Source organism: Sparus aurata, chromosome 8 (assembly GCF_900880675.1).
Source record: "Sparus aurata chromosome 8, fSpaAur1.1, whole genome shotgun sequence".
NCBI classification, from domain to species: Eukaryota; Metazoa; Chordata; class Actinopteri; order Spariformes; family Sparidae; genus Sparus; species Sparus aurata.
This window is the reverse complement of record NC_044194.1, coordinates 11,479,216-11,505,069: the sequence shown is the minus strand read 5'-3', so window position 1 is coordinate 11,505,069 and position 25,854 is coordinate 11,479,216. Positions and strand designations below refer to the sequence as shown.

At 41.4% G+C, this 25,854-nt stretch overlaps 2 protein-coding genes and 1 non-coding gene across 7 annotated transcripts in view; all 3 read left to right on the top strand.

Annotated features, from left to right (window-relative positions):
• The first annotated feature begins 1,233 nt into the window (after positions 1 to 1,233).
• On the top strand, positions 1,234 to 9,253 carry malt3 (MALT paracaspase 3). 2 transcript variants are annotated; one of them, XM_030424551.1, is made up of 15 exons: positions 1,234 to 1,366; positions 1,665 to 1,735; positions 1,842 to 1,963; positions 2,314 to 2,452; positions 2,585 to 2,760; positions 2,994 to 3,090; positions 3,543 to 3,578; positions 3,713 to 3,916; positions 4,742 to 4,919; positions 5,094 to 5,168; positions 5,380 to 5,507; positions 6,870 to 7,019; positions 7,550 to 7,704; positions 8,332 to 8,448; positions 8,571 to 9,253. In XM_030424551.1, exons 2-15 carry the CDS (start codon positions 1,693 to 1,695, stop codon positions 8,910 to 8,912), a joined length of 1,962 nt encoding a protein of 653 aa, XP_030280411.1. In that variant the 5' UTR covers positions 1,234 to 1,366; positions 1,665 to 1,692; the 3' UTR covers positions 8,913 to 9,253. The 2 variants fall into 2 exon arrangements, with proteins under 2 accessions (XP_030280411.1, XP_030280412.1); XM_030424552.1 differs by having other exon boundaries at positions 1,331 to 1,348.
• Positions 9,254 to 10,180: 927 nt separating this feature from the next.
• frmd5a (FERM domain containing 5a) overlaps positions 10,181 to 25,854 on the top strand; it is a 65,958-nt gene continuing 50,284 nt past the window's right edge. The window contains exons 1-2 of one of the 4 annotated variants that reach the window (XM_030425344.1): positions 10,181 to 10,257; positions 12,034 to 12,164. In XM_030425344.1, coding sequence (XP_030281204.1) covers positions 12,063 to 12,164 — 102 coding nt within the window. In that variant the 5' untranslated portion in view covers positions 10,181 to 10,257; positions 12,034 to 12,062. Of the gene's footprint in view, positions 10,258 to 11,645; positions 12,165 to 25,854 lie in introns of those variants that run through there. The other 3 variants (XM_030425347.1, XM_030425346.1, XM_030425345.1) reach the window with 3 other exon arrangements.
• Positions 10,616 to 10,687, top strand: trnah-gug (transfer RNA histidin (anticodon GUG)). The gene has a single exon. It is a non-coding gene; the product is annotated as a tRNA-His (tRNA).

Here is a 25,854-nt window from a genome sequence, read left to right as displayed (position 1 = left end):
TATAGCCTTTGTCTTCAATTTGAAAAGGATTCTTAAAGAACATAAATATTCAATAATATTACAGTGTGACCAATACTGGATGTTTTAGGGCATGAAAAATGCTGATATTGATATATCGGTCAATACAAGTAAACTAATGTATATGGATATACAGAATATATAACGTATAAACACATTTTTTGCAATAATCCCTCAAACGTGGTTATCAAACTCTTGTGACAAAGACATGTAGCCTGTGGAACAGAGGCAGGATTTTTAAAAGTTTAACAAAAACACAGTAAATTCTGATGGAAATTAAATAATTATTAATGATCTGCTTTATGTGCTGTAAAAAAGAAAAAAGAAAAAAAAGTACATATAGGCACATTTTAGATGAAATATATGCATATATGCTGATATTGATATATGTTGGCCAATAAAATTGGCCTACTAGTATATCGGTATGGCTAGCTCTACATTACCGGTATATACAAATTGTATACAAGAAAAGTTCAACATTAATAAGCATGTTACTTGAATATAGTTTATTAACATAATCATTAAAATGTCATTAAAGGATGAGTAAATTTATGAGTAAACTTATAAATGACTTGAAGAATAGATTTTAAAACTTTTAAAGACATAACACATTATACTGTGTTAATTCTTTCTTCGATTGGAAACTTAAAAGAAATGCAGTTCATATTTTACACACACACACACACACACACACACACACACACAATTCATGTGAATATACAGTTTAAAGGTCACGTACAATGAAGTTGAGCAACGTATGGCTGTTACAGGATTTGTTCTGCGTCCCCTTTCTGTAAGGCTATTGTGATGATTATCTCTATTTCATCACACGAGCCAGGCTATATATAGATATAAATATATATTAGCCAATGATTTCTCTACCTCAGTAAGTGTTTGTCCAGTTGTAACGGCACATTTTGTATCTGTGTGCCTCCCTGAACTCAGCTCTGAGTTGTGATTGTGATGCGCCTGAAAAGGGGCCAGATTGCTCATTACCGTAATGTTACTAAAAGTGTTACTACTTGCATCTGTCTCTCATGATTTCTACGAACTGAACGGTCGCATACTTCGCCTGTTTGGATGTTATTCAATTCAAGACGTTTTATGATTTTAAAATCAAACATGCATCTCTTTTTTCCCCATGTACAATTTTGTGAGAGACTCTTTCTGTTATATTAGATGCTCCTATATTATGCACTTAGCGGTAATGTCTGTGTCCGCCGCCTCGTTCCGGGAAAGGGGAGAGTTTAGTCGATATAATGGAAGTTATGAAGACTGAGAGAACACAAACATTATATACTCTGGCCGAGGTCCGACAGCTGCTCAACTGGTACGAGACAGACGGCAGGTATGCACTGAAACATGCGTGTTTATGGATGTTTTGAACACGGATTATTTTCTGAACTAAATCAGGACGTTTCTAAGTGAATCTTCAGCACTGATCACTTCGATGTTCATTTAAAGCTCATTTCACCAGAAATGAGAACATAGTGGATGAGTCTAGTCATCAATTTTACCGTGATTTCCTGACGTCAGTCATTTCGCAGTTTGCTCTGTTTTTTTTTTTTTTACCCCATTCGGTCCGCTCTAATAGGAAGTGACTGAAAAATACTAAAGTTTAAAAACTTTTCATCAACTTCTTACAGTCTGGAATAAGAAGAAGAACATGCACTGATGACTGGATCCCGACCCAAACCCTGTCGAATAATGATCAGAGGTATGTTATGTCTCCATTCAACGCCACCTCGTCAATATGCAGCAATGTTTCATAATACACAGAGTGTGATTTCATTTGACTGAGATTCTCACTTGATTTGTTTCAGAAATTGTCATAGTGCGCCACCCTGTCTCTGTGTGTGTGCCTGTGAACCATCAGGTGACTCTGAGTGTCCGTGCTGAGAGCACAGGTATCCTCAAATACCAGTGGTTCACTAGTGATGAAGAGGTATGTGGATTTTACCTTTTTTAATGTATAATGATGCCCAAACATTTTACATTATTTTTAGTTAGTATATTTATAGTTTTATTTGGTGTGTAAATAATGTCCACAGTGTGTGAGGAGTGTGTGTAGCTGTGCTTCTACAGCACAGGTTTGATCTGGTGCCCAGATGTTTTAGTCTCACTGAAACTACTCATTTCAAACAGGATAAATCAGCTACTTAGAATAACAACCGAAACAAGTCCTTCAGAAAATATTTGATAATCTTGCACTCATCTTAAGCACCTTGTTTTTTCTCATCATCGTGAATGTTTCTGTGCTTTAACTCTTAATTATTATTTTGTTCTGTTTTCAAGCTACTTGGTGGCACTGAGGCAGACCTGACCATCAAAGCTAAAGACACTAAGCTCTATGTGTGCCGAGTGAATGACCACCGTGGTAACTACGAGTTCAGTGAATGGGCGAAAGTGAAGGTGTTAGACATCGATAAGTCAGGTATGCATCAGCCGTTCTTATGTTGACTCACACTGCAGTGGTGTGACGGCTATTTGTTCATATTTGCCACACTTTATTATCAGTATTACAAATATTGCTAGTTTTCTGATGTTTCTTTTCAAACGTCATCAGGTTTGCCCGTACAGTGGCAGGGTGAGCCACACATTGCTGTCAACCCTAAACCCCAGACAGTCCGACAAGGTACGAAACTCACCCTCCGCTGCACTGCCTTTGGCATCCCCACTCCTCACTATCAGTGGTACAGAAATGGACAGCCACTGCCGGACAAGACTGGTGACACTCTGCAGGTAAGGAAGAATGACACACCAGTGTTTACTTACCTCAGTGTTGACAGTGATTGTTTACACAGAGCTATATTTACTGTTTCCTTTCACTAACTCTGAATCATGCACCCTTCACCAACCATGCAATTCATTTGGGAAATGAGGTTCATCCCAAGTTTTGATTTATGGTTGTGTACTCTTAACATGTGTAAGGAAGACAAACAGTGGTGAGAAGTTAATCATTGTGGTACTTGCAGATTGACCACGCAACAGCCGAACATGGAGGCTCATACCTGTGCTCCATATCTAACGTGCTAGAGGAGAGATGGACTGAAGCAGTTGACGTTGACATAGGTAAGTCACATCTCAAACTATTTCTAGCTACTCAGTAAAAGTTTATCTTTTCCCGATTTTATTATTGTATTTCACTGTTTGAGTTTACTTCCTTTATTTCCAATGAAATCACTCTTAAGACTGATTCCACTGATTTAGCAGTTGGACTATTTCCATTATGCTCGAGGTACTTTCCCATTTCTACAGACTAAAAAGGAAGTTGTTAGACTCCAGTACTACTTGAGCCAAGCCTTAGACGCACAACAGGAAAATGATGTAAAGTGAAACTAGTTCTTGCAGTGTTTCATCTGTATGAAACTCACATTGTGGTCCTGTGTGGTGCATTAAAAAAAACAACGGTCGTCAAATTGTTAAATTGTACTGCCCCATAGGTTCCCTCTGGAAAGAATCATCTTACCGTTGATTGTTGTTAAACTAAAAATGTTGTGCTTGTCGTTTTTCTTTCCTTTCAGTGCAACCTGATCAGCTTCCTCCTGCAGCACTCACAGGTAGGCCACAGTTTTATGGAAAGAACCTCAGTGTCACTGTCAACCCACGCTGCTTTGACTGTGTTACAGACCAGAACTACAATGCTCTGTATTTACATGTTTTAATAAGAATTATTCTGTGATCTTTGTTTCAGCCACTGATAAAGTTGCCCTCCTTATCGGCAACTTGAATTACACAAACCACCCTAACTTGATGGCCCCCGTTATGGATGTACATGAGCTGGCCAACCTCCTGCAGCAGCTCGGCTTCAGGGTTGTTTCTCTGCTGGATCTCACCAAGGAGGAGATGGTGGCCGCTATTGAGAAGTTCACCCAGCTCCTTGACAGGGGAGTTTATGGTTAGTATAAATTGCGTATAAATCCTTTTTTTTCTTCTTTATTAGCTAAATTTCCCCATTTCGCGATTTCACCTTCCTTAGTGAAATGCTGACAAAGTTATTCAATCGATCTAAAATATAACTTCCTTTGTCGTGTTTTGTGGTCCTTATCTGTTGTTGTCCACTTGTCATCGGTCATGAACCCGCGGGTGGTTTATAGTATATCGCTTTACACGTATGAGTGGCTGAGTGGGTAGATACACTTCCAACTTTCTGCATTTCATAATGCAGTGAAAAAGAAAAAACACATTTCTCATGGGTGCAGCTGGTACAGGCAAAAACCACAGTGGACCAAAAAAAAAAAAAAAAAATAGTTCCAGTGCACACCAGAATTTGATTGACATGATTCTATTAACTTTCATTTTCTTATTTTAATGTGATTGTTAATTTTTTTTTTAATCAATTTTTTAAAATCTTTTTTTTTTCTTAACAAAAAAGAAAGGTGCCATTGTAGTTTACAATTGGTCATATTGTTAACTGGAACTAACAGTTTAACCACTATTGTTGATAAACACCAGACAGATACACACTTTCATAATGGAGCTCTAATACGATGTCGTGCTGTGTCAGAATGATACAGTCTGTGACAATTCCCTCGCCTACTTTCTCTTGCTAATAACGAAACACTGGCTGAAAACTGAGAAATCACGTTTGGAAACTGTATAGAAATCGTGACCTTTCTCTCACAGTTGTTCCCAGAGTGGCAGAATATGTGGAGACAAAATGCAATGATTACAATTCTTCGTGCAGCTGATACTAAATGTGTGTTTTTATCACTCCTTACAGGCCTTTGCTACTATGCGGGTCATGGGTATGAGCATGCTGGGAGGAATTACTTGGTAGCTGTTGATGCTCCACAGCCATATCGACCTGAAAACTGTGTGTGTGTGCAGAGGGTCATGCTCAGCATGCAGAGAAGACACACTGCACTGAGTGTGATCTTACTGGATACCTGTAGAAAGTGGTAGGTGCATTGATTGATTTAATTCATATGCATTTTCTAATGTATTATAAACTGATGACTATAGATGCTTTATACAAATGTAAACTATTGTACTGCCAGATGATTTTGTTATAACAACCAGGATTTGTTTGGATTGCTTCATTCTTCTGAAAAATGTATTTTAATTTCTAAAAGGTACAACCAGGATTGCATTCCTTCAGGCATCATGCCACTGGGACCCACAGGGAATACTGTTTACGGTTATGCCACGTATGTACTTGATTCATTGTTTTTCAAATATTGAATTACACATGCAGAAACCAATGCCCAAACCGGCAAATGCATTTAACAGTTCAAGCACAATTAGTATCGACCTGTAAGCTGAGAATCTTTTTTCAAATTAGTCAACATGCTGTAGAAGAGAGAGTTAAATCTTTTGATATATGTTCTTGAATAACATTTTCTTTGTTAACTAATGCAGATGTGAAGATGCGGAGGCATTTGAGGTCCAGGACGGAGGCAAAAGTACTGGAATCTTCACTAAGTACTTAAACGATCACATCCTACAGACTGACAAAGTCACACACGTCTTGGAGAGGGTGTCTGAGGGTGAGCATTTGTTTTTTTGAGTACATGATAATAAATCTGTGTACTTTGACCGTGCTGTGTTATGTAGAAGCTGAGTGGACACGTGTGCTCCAGAGAGGTTGTGGTCAATTCAACTAAACACATTTATGGTTAATACTAAAATCATTAGTGTTTGAAGTTCAAATCTAGTCAAAGATTACAAAAACCTTGTCAGTATTATTTTTATAGACTGAGTGTAAACAGATCTGAAGGGTGCAGGGTGTTCTTCAATGTGCTGGGTGGAGCGCGGACAAGTTTTATAATCGTTGGCAAATCGTTTTAGTAGTGTTGCTTTCTCAGGAGCTGTAAGTCTAGCCGCGAGTGAAGCCGGGGTAGGGTGTTATCAAGTTGTTTGTCTGTTTGATGGGTCTCTGGTAAAATAATTTTTAGAGGTACCATTAGCATGTGACCTCATTCTCTGGAAATTCACACTGTTGGCGAGAGAACAGCAAGAAACCTGAGAGCTGCAGATTGCAGGACAGCTGCTCTGCCATTTGGGCACCCCTGCTACTGCTCTCATGGGTCACTCAAGAAATCAGCGCTAGCAGGACAGGACGCCCTGCTGAGAGTGTTCTGTGTGTCTGTATGTGTATGTGGCCATAGTTACATGACAAATAAAACTGGTGGTTATGACACGTTGACAACAGGTTTTTTTTTTTACTTTAATCTCTTTATATTTTTTATTTGAAAATACCAGAGCCACAATATGGGCAGTAACTTGAAATTCCCAGGCCTTTCGATATCTGCTCATCTTCTCTGGGACATATTTAGAGATGGAAAAAGAGTCAAGGTGCCATTTGCTCATCCATTATGTCAACATAGTGACGACAGCTTGCCCCGAATATCCCTGACGCCAAATCTTCTGAAAAGCCAAGCATGAATCTACATCAAAGGATTTGAACATGCTCTCACTACTGGCCAGTCATTCCACCCTTTTAATGGTTTCTACATTTGCATTCATCAAATCTTGCGCAGGGGGGTTTTCCAAAACTAATCCAGCCTGATCAATTACCGTGAATATTAACCATCTCGTTTTTCAAAGTTCCCTATATTCTTCAGAGCCAGCCATGTGGATCTAATGAAACTTTCTGTAAATCCACTCATTCTCCTCTTTATTGCTATTGCAAAACTCTGGCAGTCCCGCGATCAAATGAGTGTGAGTCCACAGGCTCTTGTGGTTAAGGATGTTATACAGGTTTTAGTTGTTATTGAGGTGGTGGTTTTGATTAAATTGGTCAAAGTGGACTGAGTAAAAAAATGGGAAAACACCCTGGACTTTTATATGTGAAGTTGCTGCAGAGTTTGATCATAATTACCTGCATTTTCTCCCTCTCTTTACACCAGATCTGAGCAAAGACCCTCTTGTGAGAGGTAAGCAGGTGGTGGAGATCAAACACACCCTGAAGGAAGCCCGATCCCTTGCAGACCCAGTTCAGACCGCTGGCCACACAAGAGAGCTACACCTGCGAGATGCCTGCTGGAAACGGGCAAATGGTGAGTTGAGGAAAAATGTCCTAAACTTATATGTTTCTTATTGCCATGTTTAGGAAATCCTCAAACTACATTGAGGACAGGATATGTGAAATACATCCACACTCAAAATATAGTTTATTTTCCAGTACTTAAACCACAATTCTGTTCATTTGATCTGTTGTCACCTTGAGTGAAAGAGAGAGATGGTCCTTTATCGCTCTTCCTCACACCTCCTACACTCCAGCATGTGACAAACCAAACCCAGACATTGTGCTTTCAGGTGATATTTGCAGAAACATTCAAAGAAGCCCCCTCATGTTCTTTAATTGATCAAAACAGGGAAATGGTTATTTTTACGTAGTGCATTTTCATGTCATAACTTCCTCAAATTTGCTTTTCCCCGCAGGCTAATCTGCAGCTAAAATAACAGCGAGGCTGAAAGTCCCTAATGTGGTTAATAAAAGGATCAGACAAATCAGCTGTTCTATCTTAGTAATTTATTACCATAAGATGTGCAATAAAAGTAAAACTTATTTCATATCTCCTTTCAGAGCTACCACGGAAGAAGCGGCTAACGTTTGATTGCGGAGTGGAAGTGGAAGTCAGCTTCTCGGCTTTGTTCTCTAACGTGTTGGTTGCGTTTGCCACTGTGAAAACCACAGGCCCACAGACCCAGGACTGCACGGTCACTCTGAGTAGCAAACCTGTAAATATCTTCTTTTTTTTTTTTACTTAAAACTATCATCCTGTCAAGTGTTTTTGTAATCTATACAAGAACCATAGGGCTTGTAACAAGGCACACAAAAAACACATTATAGGTCAAACAAACCTCTCACTAGTAGAGATTGTTCTTAATTGTTTTGGCCCCCACTGAAGTTCCTTTTGTCCGAGTCACTAAACCCAAAAATAGGTTTAAAAATTGCAAGTTGTATCTACATCATACATTCCATGTTGCTCAGCACAGAAGCACAGTGAGTTTCCATGAGCCAGCAGGAGTTTCTCAATAATGACCAATCACCCCCACGTTTCACATGTCTGAGGAAGTTCTGTCCATATATGGACTTCCAGCCAGCCACAACCACAGACAAAGCAGGAACTTGTAATGGTTATCTGCTGCAGTTTAAGACGCACACCCTGTTGGTGATAACAGAGTCTGGGATCATACTGACCTCTAGTGGCTGATTTATGAATGCATCAGTTTTTTTAGTGCCTATGTATAAGAGAATCGGTGTAGAGGCTGACGATTAAATAAGTGAATTTATTCATGTTTTGATGTTTCTGGTTAAAAATTTTGATGATGCTGACACAATCTTTTTCTGCTCTGAATCCTTAGCCAATGGAGGACATATTTTCCGGCCCTGGACGGTCAGACGAGATGGACTCTTTACTTTTTAAGAAATCAGATAATCCAGACTGCACTCTACGACTCTGTGGCCTTCAAAAGCTTAAGGTATGCAGTACATTATGTGTGTCCCAATTCTGTTACAGAGAAGTTTTACTTAAAAATAAGGTAGAAGTAGTCTGTATAATTAATTAATGTGAAAATGTGTGTTTATCATTTGCCTATCTTAGGAGTCCCTCCACATAAAGGTGGATCTACACTATACTCACAAGGACAGTAAACTGCGCAAGACAGAAAGCAAACATGTGGACATAGGAGAGCCTCTGGCGGCATCTTGGAAACTGTACAGGAGGAATCATCAATCGACAACAGCCAAGAAACAAGAAGGTGCCTGTGCTCAAAGCATGGGCAACATTTCAAGCAGCAAGCCACCACTGCATCACACTCAGGCTGGTCCATGTCGCCCTTTCACCAGAAAGGCAGTGTGTGCTGCTAAAGTTGCCGCCACACGGAGCAACGAACCTGAAGAGAATGATGAGAACGAACTGCATTGCTTTGCTCGTCGACATTAGGGCTTTCTGGTCCTGCTATTGTAAATACGAGTCTGACACGTTTCATTTTTATTGATGTGATTAGGAATTTCCTAGTTGCTGATCATGCATCTTCGTTGATTGTGGTTGGTGATGATGATGAATGAGTGAGGGAATGACAGAAGTTTGTGTTTGGTTTGTATTACCATTTAATCCTTAATTAAACACTGAAGAAACATTAAGCAATGCTTTTGCAAACCACTGATTTCATCATAAACTGTGTAATACTTTAAAATTATTTCTTTTTCATCAGTGGCAAGCCGGCTAGCCTAACTTATTAAAGACTATTCCAGTAATTTATCAAATAAAGACTACTACTTTCATCACTGTTTTTATCGTCAATCTTTTTTTAACATTCCAATATGTTTTTTTTGTCTTTCTGGGAAATAAACAGCTTTATTGGATTGAAGAATGTGCTTGAATAGACCACATATAAATAATAGAACACTTATGATGCTGCGACCTTGTTTATTAAAACCTGAGAAATGCAAGCTTTTAGTCATACTAGCTTCGACCAAACTGCATGGCTTAGAGGATAAGTTCATCGGAAATGCCTATGGAAAGTCTTGTGAGGTTTTGTAGGCCACAAAAATGTTTCGGAGCATCACAGCATTTTCCACAATAATTGTAAAAGTATATTGGGACCTGCTTTAAAAAGTAAAAAGTATCCGGACGCCCGGAGATCACAAACTAATTTGAAAAAGATGTTCAGACAGAGTGCGCGTTTACACTTTTAACTTAGCTGCTACAGTAAAGATTTGGGCTTTAGTAAGGGTGTAAATTACCTATTTTCAACTCATTATGGGATCTCCTATTCTGGAGACTCAGTAGAGCTGTATGAGGCCATCTTATGTTTCATTCTTAACCTCTTTTGTTTGTTTTTTTTACGTTCCCACGTACTTTAATCGTTTATGCTGCAACGCTGTTTTCATGTGAAACTCCAGAAAATGTATCTTGGACTAAAAAACTTCACCTGACTTTACATGAGGGTCAGATGTATGAACTTATCCTGTAAAGACTAAACTTCCTACCCTGCTACAGTGAAGGATACCTGAATGTATATGATTAGAAACATTACATCCTGTCAAGATAAATGATGATATGTAAGCCAAAGGGGAAATGAAGTACTTCCCATCTGGAATTTCAGTGTACTCTTTAGAGTAAAGAGATAATACAATTATACACAGACTAACTCAATTGCTTATGGTATAGCGTTACGTTGGAAACAGCGTACATACTTACAGCATCTTGCAAAATATCAAGCTAACTTCTGCGTTATTTCGAACAAAAACCCAGGAGAGAAGTTCTGTGAGAAGTTATTATTAAGGTAAAGTTAATATAAGAACAGCCTGGAAATGTACACAAAATGTCCGCTTGGCGAAGTAACGTTAGTTACACGACAGAATTAATTGAGTAAAGTTCACCGAAATACGTTAATTGACGTCATCAGGCAGTAACGTTAAGTTAAGAAGCGCTAGCTAAACTTTAGCTATAGTTAACTTACCAAAGCGGAGCTAACTACATAGAGAACTACAGTTCTCGCTTCACTTGGCCACTGTAAGCCTCTTTTGTTATATGGTTAATTAACAAGGACGTTATATTAAACCATTAATCAATCAGATTCGGGGGTTTTCGTCATTCTTCTACTGAAAATGGCACCTCACGCCACCAGCCCCGGCTAGCTCGCCGTGATCGTATAGTGGTTAGTACTCTGCGTTGTGGCCGCAGCAACCCCGGTTCGAATCCGGGTCACGGCAGGGATGTCCAAGTGGCGCCCACTTTTGGATTTCGCCCACTTTTGGATTTAATTGTTTTAACTTTACAACATCCCTATCTATGAAACACAACAATAACATAGTATGTTTGAGGTGAAAAATGTTTATGTTGCAATCCAGATATTGGATTTTTTTTTATTTTTTATCACATTCAGCCAGACATTTTTCTCCTGTAGGCTGTAGCTGTGCTGTCATAACAGAAATAAGTGGGAATGAAAAAGCAGTCAAATCAAACCTGTTGATTTTTCTGCATATCCTCTCCACCATGCCTTTAAAGACCCCAGAGGATCCTCTCACACCACTTTGGGTTAATGATTTTAACACACTGGGGTCACTGGTGGCTGTTTATTAAATCGCACTAACGCTGACTGGCCTGCAGGTGGCAGTCAAAACACACATTTACACCACGCACTCACCAAGACAGGAAGAGTTGTTAAAAATAGTACACTGCTCACCTTAAGTTCTACAAGACACGACGTGACACCTGAGGACAGTGGTTTAGGTCAGTCTGTCTTGATTTTGGTTCCTTTATAAAGATTTCCATAAAAACACTTAGTCAAGAAATCAAGTATTACAGTGTGTATTATTTTACTGCTGATTTCTATCATATTTAGGCTCCATCACACCATTTATGATTTATTAACAGCTCTCATCCTAAAGAAGTTTTGTCAGTGATGTCTTAATTGATGCCTTTTTTTTATCATGGTTTTAAAAAATGGGGTAAAGGCACTGCAGTCTTTCCCCACTAGATTTTGCATTATAAATAAAACATGACCCTATATATTTAGCCTAATTGTAAAGTCTCTTGAGGGTGTTTCACAAACAGGATTCAGATGTATTTTTTATTTTTTATTCTTATTTTTTGGACCCTGACGGTTGCAAGTCAGGATAAAAAAAAAATGCGGTGTAAGAAGAAGAAGAAGAAAAAAAACAAAAAAAACAATACTGGGTGATAAAGTGCGGAGAAAACGCCACACGCTCCCGTTGGCTCAATTTGACGTCAGTTTTCTCTGGGACCCGCCCGCTCCGCTCAAGTGGCGGCGGTGAATGGTGAGAGATAATCCTCGGCTCCGCCACAGACACACAACAGGGCTGAGCTGCCTCTGGATCTGGATGCGGGCATCCCTCGGATTCTGCTCTTCTCACGGGCCCTCCGAGCGCACGAAAAGAAAGAAAAAAAAAGACAAACTTAACGGGACAACAATGGTGCACGCCTCGGCGGGTGAATCCGTGGCTGCTGGTCGTGTAGGGGACCGTGTGGGATTGTGGTCAATGTGACATTCACTCGCAACGCTGTGGTGTTGAGTTTTATTGTTCTGGTCCTACAGACGCAGAGCAGCAGCGACTCTCCGAGAAGATGTTGAGCCGATTCATGAGCGGCAGCATCAGGAATCTTGAGCGGGAATACAGCTGCACCGTCAGACTGCTGGACGATACGGAATATACGTGCACCATTCAGGTTAGTCACCTGTCGACCGCCGGGGTTCTGGTTTTTGGCGATTGCGTCTGACCTGGCAGACAGAAGAGGCGAGAGTGTGTGTGAGCAGAGAAAGAGAGAGAGAGAGAGGGGGGGGGACAGCAAGTGCCTGCCTGCCTGCCTGCATGTCCCGCCTGCTGGTTGTCTAACCTAAGAGGACACCCTGAATGAGCATTATGCGGAGTTATTTTTGTCATTTTAAATAATAGAAAAGGCGTATTCTGGGAGGATGTGTTTCCCTCCTCACGTGCCCCAAAGCAGCCAGAAAAAAAAACAAACAAACATAAAAACCCCACATGATTGGAATTTGGTGACAAGCCTGGCTGTGAGACGTCAGGGGGCTCCGGAGGACAGACATGACAACGCTAGATGGGGGTGTCAAAAGCACATTGCACTCTTGAGATGTATGGCTGGAAGGCAGGATTATTTTTCTTACTTGTCAGTTTGTCAGCAGCGTGTTGGTTCCTCATTTTGGGCTGGTTGTTGCTCATGCAGTTTCCCTTGAACCTGTGACATCAATAATGCACATGGGGTATCCCATTGCCGCCCTGGTGAACATGCAGTGTGGCTCACAATGCACAGGTGGAAGCATGGGCCGTGCCATGTCGATGCAGGAATGACGTGTGTGTTCTTCCATAATCATGGAAACAAACTATTGATATTTTGCAGGCTGAAGCGTATTTGCTTGTAAAGATGAAAAACAGAGCCAGGCCCTGATAGTAAAATGTCTTCTCTTCTACAAGCGATGCTTTGATGATAGCTCCGTTTTGATTTCAGAAGAAAGTGTCTGAGAGGGCCTGTCACTTCAATAGCAGGACAAAAACTGTTCCCTTTCTCTGTGTTTGTAGGAAAAAGGTGCGCAAGGAAATCCTTCGGGACTTCCCTGACTAGCAGCAACATGTAGATGCATTAAAGCCCCTCCACAACGTTAACCTGCGATGTGAAACGTTAATAAGACGTGTGTGATTCTCGTCCCTTTTGATACGCCTTATCATCAGCAGGATGTACAGCCACCGTTCCTCTTTTTTTCTCCCACGAGCAAAGCGTGAAATAGTTACTGCAATTACTGTAGGATCGTGACTGTGTGCCCAGGTTGTAAACAGACCTGCGTCTCTGCTCGGAGAGCTGAGCCAGAGATGGAGCCGGGCCAGATGGACTGTGAAGCCAGCAGGTGTGCTGTTTGCAGCAGAGTCGTGTGGTCTGGGTGGCTGACGTCAGCAGGGCTGGAAGGAGGGGAGTGGAGTGAAAGAGGAGAGTGCTCCGGCTCTGCTGTGGCTGTCTGGCGTCCTGACTCTCTCTCCTTCTAACCTGGCACCTGGGGGAGAAAGAGAGAAAGAGAGAGAGAGAGAGAGAGAGAGAGAGCAGGCTAATTCACCTGACCGGCCACACCGCTGGAGCGTGTTCCTCATTGAGTTCAAACTTTGCCCTTCCTTCCTTCCTTCCTGGCTTCCAGGCCTGCCAAAAACCAAAATCACCCTGGATACCAGGACACCTAGACTAGGGAATGCAAAGTAAGAGGCATAACTAGGTCATATATTCTCAGTCTCTCATGAGCTCTCTCTGCCTCCCTGTGTTTTCTATCTTTCTTTCTCTTTTTCACCTTCTTATGCTGAGCTTTTATTCCCACTAGACCTGTTTCCATTACACTCTGATCCCTTCCCTAAACTGTTTAATGGCTCTAAACTCAGATTTACCCCTGACAGACGTCGGCCTCCATCCTCTCGTCTGACATTGAACAAGGTGCCCACTTCTTCAGATGTGACGTGGACGTCACCGTGGTGTTTTTGCATTGATAAAACCAGCTTCGGCAGAAATAAGGAAAACACAACCGCGGCTGAGCGTTGAGGTCTTTCAGAAGAAAACATGTCCACCCTTTTTAAAGGAAGTGGCAGCTGTAATGCAAGGACTTAAGTTTTGCTTTAATGAATTATGGAGGAAAATGTGAGCACCCGTAATTACACAGTCCTGTAGATTTAGCTCACATCCAGTCGCAGGTCGATGGAAGTGCCCGAAATCCTCGGTTGCCCTCAGGCCTCTTTTGCTCTCTTGATTTTAGTGCAGTGTTGCAGCAGAGAGACCGACTGGGACTCACATATTTGTCATTAACATGTTTGGATAACAGAAAACACCATAGTTAATCAAAGACGAGACTAAGTGGATTCACCCACTGCAGCACAACATGCACTCTCATCTGCTTGTGCTCTTGAAGCACAAGTCGAGCATTATTCTAATTTAAGTTCCGCCAGATGCATTATTGATGGGTAAATGCAGCTTGTTTGTCTCCGGTTAGCTTTAAAAGTTCTCCCAGCTTATGCATATGAAGGAGCCCCGCTGATGATGACACTGTTACACAGTTATGTGCTGTGAATTGTGTGTGGGGTGAGGAGTGAGAAAGAAAACTATTGTTTATGCCTATAAGGATTGGCGTGCTTTTCTTTTACAAAGAAGAAGTGGGGCGTGTTTTGAGCTCCCCGCCACCCGAGGATTTGCATTTTCTCATGTTTTTGCTGATTATTATTTCTTTGAATGCTTATAATGCAAACAAGGACAATGTTGCAGAAGACAGAGATCATACCTAATTTCTCCTTTGCCGGTAGAAAATCTGTAACGCACTCTTGAAAACCTCCAGCGTTTCTTTGTTGTGCTTCTAATTAATAAAAGATTTATTGAATGACTGTCAGCACAGAGCTTTGGCCCACTCTGCTCCACACAAATAGTTAATTATAGCTTACTCTACACCCTGTAAAACCTGTGATTACCCCTGGCTCTCTAATAACTGTTTTGTTTAATGGAAACCCCAGCCACCAGCTCTCAGGGCAGTGTCACTTTTGAACCCCACAGTAAAAAAAAACCTCTTGATTCAAAATCAAACTCAAACTCAATCAAACTGAGCTTTTGGCAGATTCCTCTTCGAAAACTTTGCACATTCCTGCAGAAAACCGTAAAGCTCCTTCATTTAAATAACAGCCATATCGACATTTTTAGACTTTGAGATTATATTCTACTTGTTACATTTGTTGTTATGCACCAGAAAACATAAAGGCTCATTCCTCGCTTGTAGAAAAACAAACTTGGCAATAAACCTGACTCTGATTCTGGATGTATTAAGGTAGAAAAAAGAAAGAGTCACTGCTGCTGTGACCACAATCAATGCTTTACAAGTTCTCCTGAGGTCTGCTGACATCTTGGTGGGGGGGGGGACACCGCCGGGGGAGGGGAGCCGTGTGTGTTTTGTGCTCATTGAGGAGTGCTTTACACTGAAGCATGGTGCCAGGCTCTCAGCTGTTGCTGCGGTGACTCCACAGTTACTCGAACCAAATATGAGATCACTCACTGGTCAGGATTGCCCTTCCAAAAAGCCCTGACAAAGGCTTGGTCGTTAGCGCTTCCAGGATGGTAATTAATTCCCCGAATGCTATTGGAGGACACACCGTGATGCCATGCCCACGCCGACCAAGATGATCCTGGGACTGTCCCACTGTTCCCCTGACACACATTCAGCGTTTTACCTCCTGTGACGCCATTAAACCAACACCTAGATGTGTTCGAGAACTAACGCCATTTAAAATGTTTCGGCACTAGTCAGGCCCGCACAATTAATCAATCCATTATCGAAACTGGAGTATGGCCAAGCACTGTAATGAAGTAGTGCAACAGAGATGCCCTGGCCTACAAATCCTGTAAGAAAACACATTTGTTTACCACAGACACCGACGAATGTCACATCCTCATGATTTTAAACGGTTTTATAGTGAAAATGAAAGTTGTGATGCAAAACTTATGATATTGCAATTGTGTCAGTAAAAATATATATTTTACCATATTGTGTAGCCCTCGTGCTCATGCAGACACAATGCACAAGCTCTGGTACAATGAGGACTTTTCTACTGAAGACATTTTAACATGTCCGAGTATGAATTCCATTTTACCGCTTTAGTTTCAGGTTCCTGGGATTGTGCATGCTGGTTCTCTTTCACACGTTCATTGCCTAATGGGCGCTTGAATAGAACGAAGCCATCATTAGTGTTAGTAACACCTTTCCCACTACAGTTTGTGGCGGGCTTTTTTTTTGTGTGTGTTTTACCTGTTTCTGTTTAGAGGCAGAGAAATCCTCCTGATTACTCCAACTCATACACGAGGTTCCGGATATCTCTCTTCATTTCTTTATCGGTCTCTACCAGCTCGCAAAGTTTAAGTTTGGCTCTGTTTGTGGTTTCATTTAGATTTGCTTTACATCTGGTCTCATTTGGTTCAATTTGGTTTAGTAAAATATTATTTAAATGGCTACTATGCTGCGGTCTTTCTTCTTGTTTCAACCATCTGAGCTGGGTTGCGACAAAGTCAAAGTGTCTGCTATGAATTGTAACAAAATTATTCTTTTCTTGGGATAGCCTACTTTGACAACTACAAGCACTTTTTTTGTTTGTTTTGTAAAATCCTTATTTTCATTTAACAGACCAAAGTTATATATTGCCCAGAGCTTTGCCTCAATAAAACCTTGCTTGAAATAGCGAAAGTTCAAGTTCAGACGTTCAGTGGTAGATTTTTTTGTCTTTTTAACAGTTTTTGCTTCTCGGGGAACATTTTGTGTCTTTCTCAGTGCAGTTGATAGTCACGTCTTTACTTTCACTGCTCGAGTTTTGTCATTACAGATTGGATTAATATATATTTTTGTACATTCAGATGAAAAATGGAAACTGGTGATGAATGTAGATGTAGAGAAATATATAGAAATCCCAGTTTTGTCTGCAGTGTCCAGTGTGACGCTTGAGAGTTCCCTGGAGACTGCAGATCTTTGCTGACTTTACACTGTCAGGACCTTCAGTGACACGTAACCTCTCCACGGTGTCCTTCGTGGGGGCCGATGGGCACGAGACACGTGAGCCCTCTTTGAAAGAGTGCATGCTTCTGTGTGCAGGTGTGTGCGCTCTGAACTCGCAGCGGCTGACACACTGTTGCTGTTCTTCATATGAATGATTAAAATGTGTGCTAGGTCTGAATGTTTCATGAAGAGTAACCTCAGGAGAACGTCACTTATGTTTACCAGCATCACTGCGCACCGGCATCACGATTGGCTGAACCTGTGGCGCATGGCTGGTTGCGATTAAGGATTACATCACTGTGGCGTCTATCTACACAGCAGAGCGGTGCAGGACGGACCCGGCTTGCAGCCCTCCCCGATCTCTTTCATGGGGATTTGAAATGTGGGAGCAGCCCCTTGCCAGATACGCTCTATCAGTCACGTCTTGTTGATAATGAAAGGGCTGATGCATCGTGTCAAGGTTGCACAGGGCAGCGTTAGCTCTGTCGCTGCCTTTGGATGTGGTCCTTAGTGTTCACCCTTGTGTTTCATTGCTCTCTCAGTCACAGCTCTGATTTGCCGACAGGTTGTTGCAGAGAAATTAAACTTTGCCTGACCTTGGATTCGAGAATGAGCTTAGCTGAAGACGAGATGGCAAATGACTCTTTTGTTAGGCACTCATCGCAAACATGAGCTCTCGCACGTTTACACTTTTCTCGCAGAAATGTCATCAGCTCTCGTCGTATCTGGACGCAGGGGCCAACAAATGTGGGTGTAGAGCTTGTTTGGGTTTCATCAAATGGCCCTCTTATATTCCCCAGTGTCTCTTTGTGTGTGCGTGTGTGTGTGTGTGTGTGTTTGTGTGGCTGGATGGAGAGCAGGCAGGCAGTCTGTCAGTGTGTCGGTAGCAGTCTGCTGAGACCTCCATTGTGCTGCCTGGGATGTTTTGTGTGACAAAGAGAAACGGGGGGGGGGGGGGGGGGGGGTCTGGGGTTATCCTCCACCTGGAAGCATGAATATTAAAACTCCTACCAGAGTAATATATTCCTCTGGTGAGTGGCCTGCTAATGAGAGAAGTGGACGAGAGCGGAGCAGTGTTGACGATCCCGTTCCCCAGCCAGGCCAAAGGTTCACTTTAAAAGGAGACAGCCTACAGCCATAGTAATGCAAACAGATTGCACAGCTTGTTGGTTGATATTTATATACTTCAGTGGCCTCATAAATGAGTTAATGCGGCGCGCCGAAGCTCTTGCTGGGGATCGCAGAAAGGGGAGAGCCTCCGATAGCTTAACTAATTTAAAAAGAGTGTGGAGCTAAGCTTTAATCAGATAATGAAGGCCGTTTGTAACCTGCAGTTATGACACGCAGGAGTGATGCACCACCTCAAGCCAGAGTGTTTATCAGTTAAGAGCCGTCTTCAGATGCTGACCTCAAAAGTTTGTGAGCACAATTCGGTATCAAACAGAATTTTAATTGCCCTGTTATATCAGGCTCAGCATAAACTGAAGGAGGACAACACATCAGCCTTGGTTAATGTTGGATATGGAGTTGTGTTTAATAATGAGACACCTAATGTTGAGGAACTGCCCTCATGCACAGCACAACGTGCCCGATTGCAGTTTTTGCAGCTGGGAATAGAGGGCACAAATATGTGATTTCATATTAAATGTGATACAACTGATAACTGATGTTACTGTAATACATTTTCTGCCTTATTTATTATACAGTGTTGTAACAGATACACATTTACACGAAAGAGAGGAACGATTTTATTGCCGATGTTGTCTTTGTAACCTAATTTTTAGAGTTTTACACAGCACAGAATATGCTGTTTAGGAGGGTTTTTCTCCAATAAGTTATCACTTTGAAATAGGAATTGATTCTGATTTTTTGCAGTTTTTTTTGGATGTGATGTCTACGAAACTCAAAAGTCTTTGGAGTATAACCAAAATCAGAACAAGTGAAGTCGTCAGCACCCGCAGTTTATAACACTTTTTAATAGTGCGCAGCAGCAGTAGGAAACTCTTAGCCCGAGGCTTTCCTTAGCATTGCTGAGACATTTGTGGGTGTAACCCCTTTAAACAGCTGCCAGGATCCTGCCAATGACGAACAAAAAACTGATACGGATCATCGAAACAACATCGACAAAAAACAAATGCAAGTGAAATAGTGGGTGAATAGTGCCAAGATGAGCTGCCAATTGATATACATACCATCAGTGAAAAATGCGTGCATGTACATATGCAAGCTGATCGTGTGTAGAGCCTCCTTTCAAATAAAAATACAGTCATTGAAACAACATCATCAAAAGGAAAATATAATAAATAAAGTAGCAGTGAGAAAGATTTTCATACTAACAATGAGAAAATGCTGGTATGTAAGTATGTAAACTCCACATGCATCAACCATCATGATCTATCCACAGTCACACTTTACTTTTTGTCCTCTCCTCTGTCAGTCCTGCTTGTTGCTCTGGTCCGGTTTGTCTTTGGGCCTCTGGGCTCTCTGCTGTATGAGAGAATCCATCCTTTGTCTCGCTCTGTACTTCAAGGCCCTGTGCCTCTGCAGACTAATGAGGAAACACAGGCATATGCTCGTTCTACTCCGCTCACAGAGAAAAACAGCGGATCTGCACTTTTCCGTTGACTCAGGTTGCACCACAGCATGCGGGGAATTAAATGATCTGCAGTATATCTGTGTGCGTTCGGATTCTTGTTCTCTTTATCGGCTATGTTGGATTTTGTTTTCCAACAGGGTTAGGGTTAGGTTACCAACAGTGTTGTTGCTTGTGCATAAACGGCGGTCACGCTTCCCCGATACAAAAGTTGCTTTGTGATGGAGATTAATATTAATGTGTGTGTCATCAGCAGCTCAGGCCAGGTGCTGGGCTGAAAACAGACGTGGTCTGACAGCCACGACACTCTTCTGTTGGCCAACGGAGTGGTGAAAGTCAGAGAACGACCAGTGAGGTGTAGAGAGTAATTTCATCTCCAGCTCTCTGTTTAGTCTTCATTGCGTCTCTTAATTTTGACGTCCCACAAGGGGGCATTTTCTCAAGAATGAGATTGAGCCGTTTTTATTTATGACACATCCATCTCCCCTTTGTTCTCCTGCCATTCCTCTCGTCCATCCCGCCCTCATCTACTCCACGGGTCACCTCTTTCTATGTTTATGTCACCAGGCTTGTGGTTCTGCTGCACACAGCCTCACGGCAGGGTTTTTTGAGCTAATGATTGCTGTACCTCCCCTTCTTCTTCTCGTGTCTTATCTGTCTCCTCAGCAGATTTTCCTACTCGGCACGCTCTGTGGGGGTCTCGCCTCTGTAATGTTTTCATCGTGGTCATTGCTGCTCGAGAAACAGATGCTTTACTGTTATTGTTTGTATGTCGGGATATCCAAATGTTGTTAAACCCTTGGTGACAACCAGTTTCTTGTAGACTTCCAACTGTGCCTTTATATATCCTACACCTCCTGCTACGCTGGTGCTAATCAAACAAACAAGAACGCATTCACACTTACAATAGATAAACCCTTCTGGATTGGTATTGATTTTATTCTGACTGGGTATGTTCTAAATACTGTGTACAGTATTTTTTGCTTCAGGGAAGGAAACCCCAGGCTTATTCCAAGGTCAGCTGTAGCCTCTTGCTTTCAGTGCTCACATAAACTGGATTTGTGGTTGACTTGATTTCATAAGGCTGCTCGATTCATGGGTCCCGTCCCTCTGGGATTCACTGTACCTTCAGAAGATTGAGGTATTACTTACGGTGTCTTGATTTGACAGGATGGTGACTTTGTGTTGACTGGATAATGTCACACACAATATATTCAGTAAAAGGGGAAAAAAGATCTTCAAACGAAGAGCTGTCAGGTCCTTCAGGCTCCGTGTTCAGCAGACAGAATCTGATAACAGCTTATTTTCTCCTTATATAAACAGTGCTTCGGCACTGTATCTGTATAGCCTCAGTAACCACTTTGTACATCTCTCTGTCTTTAAAAAGCAGTTAACTTAACCAGAAAGTGAGTCATGAATAAATGAAACATCAGTATAAAGCACGCAGACAGGGTTGAGAAGTTCAGCAGCGGACTAAATAGTGCACACAAGTTCAATGTTTTCAATGGAATACGATGATGAACAAGCTTACAGACTCTTAGATGATGTCCTGAGATGTGATGCACTGTATTTGTTTGCCAGGTGTGGTGGGGGTAAAAAAACAAACATAATGTAATGTAGTGCATTCACATCAAGGCAGTCTATTTACTTGAGTCAATATTGGCGAGATGATCGGGTGCATCAGATTGTCGCATCGGTGCCTAGTGTTTAAGTGATCCAATAAATCCTGAACTACGCTTCACAATGGGTCTGTCTTGGTCCGAGTGTGACAACGAGAAAATCCATGGAGACAGTATAGAGGATTGAGATTGAAATCATTTTTTCAGAGAGATGTCTTTTTTTTTTGGAAGGGGTGAACTGGGACTCAGCTGAATTGCTTATTTATTACTTTTCTGTTAAAAGTCTTTATAGTTATGTCTGCGTATGATTTGGTAAAGGGTTTGTGCTTGTGACATGGTAAATACAGCCTGAGCAAACAACCCTTAATTTCCATTTCATTCCTGTTATTTCCCATTTGTTGTCTACTGTTAATTCCCATAATTTCCTGTTTATTCAAATGGAAAGTTCCCACCTTGAACGTTGTTGAAATTTTGCAACCCTACTCTGAACTGAAATGATGATATCAGACTTGGATTTAAGCACTGAGAAAACTCGCTGGCATCTAATGTATCTAATTGGGGTAATTATCTCTTTTTAATAATATTAAAAAGAGATAATAACCCCAATGTTCTACTGTTCTATGTTCTACTTTATATTTATAAGGATAAAGTCATTATCTTATTGGTTCTCTTTATTAGGAGGATGGTGGCTGAACTTTAGCATCATGGTAAAATGGTCATGAAGGAAAGCAGGACTCTCACAAATGAGTGTCTAGTTCCAAGGGAGCTCCTGTCATCTTCATACAGATGTGGCTAAGAGGCTGTAAAGAGGGCTACTCGAGCTGCGCTGAGGGAGTACAAGGTTGGCTCATCCACTGTGGGTCTCACTCCTGCTCTCCTTTTTCTGTCTTTTATCTCTCTGTTCAAACGAGTGACAAAACACGCCGTCTCTCAGGTGTGTACGGCACACAGTTCAACAAATCCACTTATAAAAATGGAGGAAGGCAGAGAGCGGAGGAGCTCGACGGGAGGCGTGCGCATTGGTGCAGCGAGACGTTGAGACGGTGCTGGATATTTTTTCTTTTTTTTTTTTTTTTTGGTATTTAGATTTGAAAATCACCCTTTGAATGTTTAATTCATCTAAGTCTAATATGCCACCCACGCTGGATAATTTTCCTCCAGAGAAGGAGTTGTGCTTTCCAACAGGGTAGATAGATGAGGCTGAGCTGCTTTATGAGAGTCATTATTTGTGTTTGTGCGTGTATGATTGCATTGTGTTTGCTTGTGTGTATATATGTATATATATATTTGCATATCGTCCATCGGTCAATGCTTTATCTCCATCTTATAATCAGATAAATTCTTGGGTGGCGTCCATTGTTCCACGTGTGTCTGGGCCTGCAGATTACACTAACGGTCATCGGTGCATGCAATCAGTCTCCTTGTCCTTTGTGTGTGTGTCAGCGCAGCAGTCAGATGAGATGAGTGTCTCTGGAGAGGAGATAGATGAACACACACCGGAGACAAAGAGGCTGGCCACTGGAAACGCATGAGCCTCAGACACAAAGCCAGCTGTCCTGCAGCTTGTGGGTCAATTCAGCAAGTGTGTTTTGATTAGAAACAGTAGCGTAGTGTTTGCCATTAAAATATTGTTCAGTCCGGTTTGTAGTATTTTTTTTTCATGTAATAAATGAGGGTAGAGCTTCTCCTACACAGTTTTATTTCGTTCTTTTGTGAGCTTTCTGTTGTCTTGAGGGATCTTTCACTTTTCGCTAGCTCCTTTTTGACATGTGTGTCTGCATCAGTGTTTTTTTTTTTTATATAGTTCAGCTGATGTACCATAAATTTCTGCCTCTGCTGCAGCCAAACGTCTCCCTCAGCTGCATTAGCTGACGTCTTTTATTTGACATTTTTCTGCTGTTTAAAAATACTTGCGGTCCTGCATGTATTCCATTGCCGAAAAGTTAATTCATTATAAGATCTTTGGTTTCTGGATTTTGCACCATTAGATTGTTGTTCCAGTATTTCTAAACCAGCATGTTATTTGGAGTCTTTGTGAACCTTTGCCAAACTTAAAAAATGTGGACTTGTTTTGAGCGATTTGTATTCTTTCTGTGACGGTCCCGTTAAAACCATTGTTGCTGTTGTTTGGCTGTCTTGGTGCTGAAGTCAAATAGAAAAAACTGATGACTTGTAATATGACTTGCAGTTGGCAAACATGCTGCTGGTGCTTCTTTATTTCTCTTGAGTCCGGCTCATACACCGCCTGCAGCTATGACCAGAAAAAACTTTGTTACTAGAGCTGAAGTGATTAGTCAGTGAGATTATTTTCTTATTATCAATTGATCGTTTCAGGTATTTTTCAAACAAACATGCCAAATATTTTTCCCCTGTCTTTTTTGTGTACCAAAAAATGTTGACGAATGACTGTTGATCAGACAAAACAAGCAATTTGAAGATGTCCCCTTGGACTTCAAGGAGTTGTAACAGCCATGTTGTGACCTTTTTCCTAAACAAAACAAATATTGATTAATTCAGAAAATAGATTAAATTGATTATGGGAGTCGGTTTGCTAAAGCACTAGTTGTCACTTTATTTCACATCCCCACACGCCCAAAGAGACGTTTTTTGATTGCGTCATTTGTCCCACCAACAGTCCAAAACCCAGACTCCCCATTTACTATCATAACTCACAAAGACCAGCAGGAAATCCTTAAATTTAAGAAGCTGAATCCAGCAGCAGTTTTGTTTTAATTATTAATCGATTATCAAAATAATATGGAACAAATTTTTCTCTTGATCGACTAATGTTGCAGCTCTGTTTTACATCAGGCTTGGTCCAGCCCACAGTTGACAGCATTAGAAAGAGAAATCATAAGTAATTTAGCCCTCTATCATTTTATTTATCTGAATTATTCTTGTTGAATGTCTTAATGAGTCATCTTCTCAGTCTCCGATTAGCTGGACAACCTGAAAACCAGCCAGGCCGGCCTCAATGACCCCAACAACCACTGCCTGTCACATCCTATTTCCCAGGTGTCGTCCTCCCTCGGCCCCAACAGCTGCTGAAAATCAGTTAAGGAAAAACATTGTCATTATTCCTGGTTCATTAGGTTGTGTCTGTATATGTTAGACAACAAGCCGAGATAGAGACTTGTTATTTGGGTGTCTCCTCTCCTCTCCTCTCCTCTCCTCTCCTCTCCTCTCCTCTCCTCTCCTCTGAATGCCTCACTGACTATAGTAGAGAGTGAGTACATTGCGGACTCAATCACAGGCATCTTTTCATTTGGTTCAGAAAACTTTCTGTGCTCTGTAATGTTTGTAATTGTAAGAGGAGACTATTCCCACTTCTAGCACGAGAAAATCACATCAGAAGTGTTATAGCGCTGAGCGCCTGCATTGCTGTCTTGAGGAAAATGGGTTTTCAGGCCAAAGTAGTGACATGGGTTTTAAGGTTTAACAAGCGTGCACATGAGTGTCACAGTGAATGTCTCTCTGGAGATGTTTGTGTCATGACTGAGTAAAAAGAGCATCTGATATCTTCTGAGCAATCAGATGCTCTCTCCTGCTCTCCTGTTATGTAAAACCATAGATGAGCTGCTGCTATTGTGTCCTGTCTTGTACATTGTCTGTTTCTTACCAAATATCACACTGAAAGCTCTCAGTGACCACTGTCTGTTTGCAGCACTGTCCATAAGAATCATCTCTGTCAGAATCCATCTCTGTCAGCGTCCGTTGTCAGGGTGAACCTTAACAACCCAACAATAAGGGAACTTGTAGCATTGACAACACGGCAGAATCCGTAAGATTCTTTCAAACTGTAGCATGCTGTCGGAAGAGTCTAAAGCCAGGCTAGTGCCTCTGTCCACGTGTACATGGGTGTTTCTTTTTAAGCCAATTTAATGAGTTTTGGCCTTTAGTATTCCTAAACATGCGTTTTAAATCACCAAAAACTGACCTTTTGGAAATCTTCTTCCAGAGGGACGATATTCAGAAACTCCATATTCATTGTTTGTGTCTGAGAATTCTTGTAAACCATGACGTAGACTGTAGACACCCACCTTCACTTCCTAACTGGGCTTTAGCTTGGAGCATCACCAGCTCAACTAGAACTCAGATTAGTGTTTGGATATTGGTGAGTATTTTCGTACATTGATGGAAGGGGAATTATATCATGGGGGACCATGAATGTCAATAAAAGAATCACGACATTTAATCAAAAGGTTGATGAGATATTTCAGTCCGGATTGAAGTGATGGACAGATCATCAGAACAACGTTGCCGTCCCTAGAGCCATGTTGCTAGCATGACCAAAAATAACACCAGCATCCTGAGAGTGTTCATTTTTGTGGCCTGCACACTCTCAGTCTATTGTGCTTTCTAGTGTCTGAACAGAACTGAATACAAATGAGGAACGAAACACTAAAATTATGCTTTTAAATAGAATGCCCTTTAGGTGAAAACATGGCTGCATTTATGGCCCTTTCAAGTGAAATTGTCTCCTTATTTTTTTTCCCGTTGTGTGTTGCTGTGGTAGTACTGCAAAACTGCAGAATCTGAACAAAGAGTGGAGCTGGGGAAATAATTTAAGCCTTTGGTCGCAGCTCTGTGTCTTTGTTTTGGCTGAGCACACAGACAGAGGTGTGCCATATGGCAGCA

Coding starts and splice junctions, on each gene's coding strand:
- malt3 (XM_030424551.1), top strand. CDS start 1,693: ATGACTGGATCCCGACCCAAACCCTGTCGAATAATGATCAGAG. Junction 1,964..2,313: donor GGTTCACTAGTGATGAAGAG/GTATGTGGATTT, acceptor TCTGTTTTCAAG/CTACTTGGTGGCACTGAGGC. Junction 4,920..5,093: donor CTGGATACCTGTAGAAAGTG/GTAGGTGCATTG, acceptor AATTTCTAAAAG/GTACAACCAGGATTGCATTC.